General features: G+C 42.2%; 1 protein-coding gene across 1 annotated transcript; it reads right to left on the bottom strand.

The window, feature by feature from the left end:
- Positions 1-673: 673 nt before the first annotated feature.
- On the bottom strand, positions 674-1369 carry LOC143613697 (uncharacterized). The gene is made up of 2 exons (XM_077087335.1): positions 1190-1369; positions 674-1069 (listed from the first exon to the last, which is right to left on the bottom strand). Exons 1-2 carry the CDS (start codon positions 1367-1369, stop codon positions 674-676), a joined length of 576 nt encoding a protein of 191 aa, XP_076943450.1.
- Positions 1370-4478: the final 3109 nt, after the last annotated feature.

Genomic DNA, 4478 nt, shown 5'->3' with positions numbered 1-4478 from the left:
GACCCAACGCCCAGAAGATGCAGTTGTTTGAGATCTGTAGGATAGATGTACTTGTAGTTTTTGAAATCTATCTTTTGTAATCTTCTTTTGATATAATACAAGAATTTTTCATCCTTTTGCACTTTGTCTTACTAAGTAATATAAGTGTTAGAGTTAGGATCTTATAATTTATCAATAAAAGATTGTGTGACGTTTTTTTAGTGAGACGCAGCTCACCTCTAGTACGCAGGCCAGGAATTATGCTTAAAGACACGCAGGTCTTATCTGGCACGCAAACCAAAAATAAAACATAAAATAAAACACATCGTATGTTGTAGCTTAATTGTTTTCTTTGATAAACATGGCACGCAGGCCTAATCATATTACATCGTTTTTACTAACTTTTAGGGCACGCATGCCAAAATTAAATTATGACTCACATATAACATCTCTTTAACTGTGCAACATTCCAAGTTCTTGGGATTTCTTTTCCATCTAATTTTTCCAACTTGTAGGCACCTTTAGATAATACTTTCTTTACCTTGTAAGTTCCTTCCCAAGTTGGGGCTAACTTTCCTGATGGCACCTGTCCCGATGCCTCGTTGTTGCAGAAGACAAAATCTCCTGCATCAAAGTTACACTTTTGAACCCTTGAGTCATAGTACTTCTATAATTAACGCTTGTAATTATGCTCTCAGATGAGTGCCAATTCTCGTCTTTCCTCAAGAAGGTTGAGATTCATCCACAGTTCTTCCTCATTATTTTCAGCGGAAAGCGTTCTTGCGGATGGTACCCCTATTTCGGCCGGGATCAACGCTTCAGTGCCGTAAGTCAAACTGAATGGTATTTCTGAATTGCTTGTTTTCTTCTGAGTTCGGAAAGCCCAAAGCACATGGGGTAGTTCATCTACCCATCCTGTTTGTTTGGTACCCAGTCTTGCCTTAATTCCATCTTTAATGGTTCGATTGGCCCTTTCGACCTGGCCATTGGCCTGCCGGTGGGCTACAAAGTGAATACTTGAGTGATCTGAAGTTCCTTCAGACTTTGCTTGAAGCCCACCATCTGCAAACTGGGTTCCATTATCACTGATCTATTCCTACGGGAGGCCAAAATGGCAAATGATGAACTCCCACAAGACGATTTTTATGTTGGACGCAGTAATGGAAGCAACAGGTTTAGCTTTCACCCACTTAGTGAAATAATCAATTACCACGATCAAGAATTTGACGCATCCCGGGGCTTCTGGGAATGGACCCATAATGTCAATCGCCCACTTCTTGAACGGCCATTCGCTGGCATGAATCACACTTTCTGATTTCTTTGGTCTTAGGGTATTGGGAGCATGGCGCTGGCATGAATCACACTTTCTGATTTCTTGCACTGCGTCCATATGCATTCCTAGCCACTAATACCCCGTATTCATGAGTTTGGCCACAACCATTCTTGGGCCCGCGTGAAGACCACAAATGCGTTCGTGGATTTCCATTATCAAATAATTTGCATCCTCGGCGTCCACACATCTCAAAAGTGGGCCAAGGAAGGATCTTCGGTACAAAACACCATCTTGTACTTGATAGTTTAGGGCTTTGTGTCTGATATTCCGGGCCGCTGATTTTCTTCCAAGAGTACCCCTGATGTTAAGTATGCTACAATTGGTGTCATCCATGATTCAACACCGGTTTGTATGACCGACACTTGATGTTGCGGGACAGAGGGTCGATCGAGGACTTCAATGCGGATGTCTTTTGAAAAATGTTTTAAATTCGTTGAAGCTAATTTGCTAAGAGCATCCGCTGACTTGTTTTCACTTCGCTTAATGTGGACGACTTTGCAAGATGAAAACTGGAGAATCAAGTCTTTTGCTTGCTAGAGGTATTAAGCCATCAAATCATTTTTTGCCTCATAAGTTCTGTTAATATGTCCAGCAATCAGCATTGAGTCTACCTGCGCTTCCAAATGCTTTACCCCAAGTTTTTTGGCTATTCGCAGGCCTGCTAAGAAAGCTTCATATTCTACCTAATTGTTGGTACTCTTGAAGTCCAACTTTATGGCATAAGGAAATTCATGGCCCTCGGGATTAACCAATTTGAGGCATGCGCCTGATCCTTCATTACTTGAAGCTCCATCCGCGAACAGTGACCAAAGTTAGTCTCGCTCAGGTGGTATCGGAGTTCGTTGTTAAATCAGACATTCCTCTTCTTTGTTTCGCGGGACTTCTGTGATGAAGTCCGCTAGCACTTGACCCTTGATCGCGGGTCTAGGTCTGTATTCAATCGCATGTTCTCCTAGTTCTCTTGCACATTTTGCCAACCTTCCAGATAGTTCCGGTTTACTTAGCACATTCTTCAATTTGTGCCCCGTCAACACATTGATTGGGAGCCCCTAAAAGTATCTGCAGAGACGTACGGCGGCATATACCACTGCCAATACTAGTTTTTCAAGCATTGAATATCTAGTCTCTGGGTCCGTCAATGTTTTGCTGACATAATAAATCTGTGTTTGGATATTTTTTCTATCTTTCAGTAGTATGGCCCCAATGGCAATATCAGACGTTGATGAGTACAACGTCGGTGGTTCTCCCACATGCGGTGTTGTCAGGGTAGGCAATTCCATTAAAAACGCTTGTTCCGCTTTCGTGATCCATTTGAAACGTGCTTTCTTTAAACAGTTCCTCAAAGTTGACACTGAGGGGAAAGACTTAGCCGCGTGATTGGCTAAAAACCTGTTCAAAGCAACGAGCCTTCCATTAAGTGTTTGCACCTCTTTAAGGGAGGAAGGTGAAGGCATGCGGACGACATCCTGGACCTTATCCGGATTTGCTTTAAAGCCCAAGCTCGTGACAATCACACACAAGAATTTTCCTTCCTCCATCCCGAATGAACACTTAATGGGATTGAGCTTCATATTAATCTTCCTCAGGGTATCAAATATTTCCTCGATGTCTTGTAACATCTGATCCTCTTCAATGCTTTTTACAACCAAATCATCCATGTATACTTCCAAATTTTGCCCAATTTGATCTTTGAAGGCTTCGTCCATTAAACGCTGATACGTGGCGCCCGCGTTTTTTAATCTACAGGGCATCATTATGTAATAAAATGTGCCCTGGTCAGTGCGGATTACTGTTTTATCCTCATCACCTACCGCCATGCGGATCTGGTGATAGCCTTTACAGGCATCAAGGAAGTATTTAAACTTGAACGGGGCTACCACATCAACTTTTAAGTCAATTTCTGGTGGTGGATAACAGTCCTTCGGGCATGCTTTATTTAAATCATTGAAATCGATACACATCCGCCATGTTCCATTACTTTTGGGGACAATGACCGGATTTGCAACCCAAGTTTGGTACTGGCTTTCGCAGATGATTCCTGCATTTAACAGATCTTGGACTTGTTCATTCATGGCCTTGGTTTGCTCACGACCCAAGTCTGTGTTCCGCAATCCTCCACGGGACACCAGTCATGACTGCGTGTTGCCAAGCGAAGATTTCCATATTTTTTGTTAAAAATTGTTTTAGGAATACTCTTACTATCTCAGAGATAGCAGGTCCAATTGTGACCGTCTGATCTGAAAATTTCTTGTTCAACACCCACTTCTTTGGCTCAGTTCTTTCTGCTTGCTTAGGTACCTTACTCGGTTTTAAACTTTCTGTAGCGAAGCAATGTTTGTATATGTAAATAATTGCCACTCGGTGCAGGTTGGATCGCCTATTGCACAATGGGCTTTGGATGGATGAGCATTGAAATCTCCTATATCTTCACGTCCCATAATGACATCGTGTGTTGACTTAGCTGGTAGAACCATGAATTCTACATCCTCAGTTCATGAGTGAACTCCATCACTAAGTGTGATAGGAAAAGATATCACCCCACCCGGGTGCATCACTTCACCCCCAAAACCAGACACAAGCATGTGAATTGGCTTAAGTCTCACCTTGTCTTCCTCATCAAGTTGTTCAGAACACTGATCGTACATAATATCATACGTGCTTCCAGTATCAAAGAAAACATACTGTGAACGGTAATGGCCTATCAGAGCAGTGATTATCTATGGATTCTTGTTGCATGGACCTTCTTTAACCCGTGGGAAAATTACGGGTTCACTCTTCCATTCTTCCTCGTAAATTTCTTGACTTTTGTTACCACATATTCGCCCTCTTTGAATCATGTGAACATTCAAATCTCGGGCCTGCTTTTTAGGTGGGCCTTGATTGTCTTGTGCGGAAGCTTTGTTAGATACTTGTCTCACATATTAACCAAGGGTTCTAACTTTCCGGACTTGACTACTGCTTCAATCTCGTTCCTCAATGTTACACACTCGTCTGTGTTATGTCCAATATCATCATGGAACATGCAATGCTTTTTTGGATTGAGGAATGTTCTCTTCATGATCGGTTGAGGTTTTTTGAATTTCACATTTTCTGTGGTTAAAATTTCTGAGGGAGTCTTTGTCAGTAGAGTCCAACTGTTGGTACTTTGCGTTGAAGCACCCGCCTT

The sequence above is a fragment of the Bidens hawaiensis genome, unplaced genomic scaffold (assembly GCF_021521415.1).
Source record: "Bidens hawaiensis isolate Kalapana, Puna unplaced genomic scaffold, B.hawaiensis_p1.1 tig00038045_1, whole genome shotgun sequence".
NCBI classification, from domain to species: Eukaryota; Viridiplantae; Streptophyta; class Magnoliopsida; order Asterales; family Asteraceae; genus Bidens; species Bidens hawaiensis.
The sequence above is the reverse complement of the archived record's forward strand: the minus strand, read 5'-3'. Positions and strand labels throughout refer to the sequence as shown.

Bases quoted from the DNA above. Each gene is read 5' to 3' on its own strand.
- LOC143613697 (XM_077087335.1), bottom strand. From the start codon at position 1,369: ATGGACGCAGTGCAAGAAATCAGAAAGTGTGATTCATGCCAGCGCCAT. The intron at 1,070-1,189 runs GTAATTGATTAT...CCGTAGGAATAG, and splicing joins GCGTCAAATTCTTGATCGTG to ATCAGTGATAATGGAACCCA.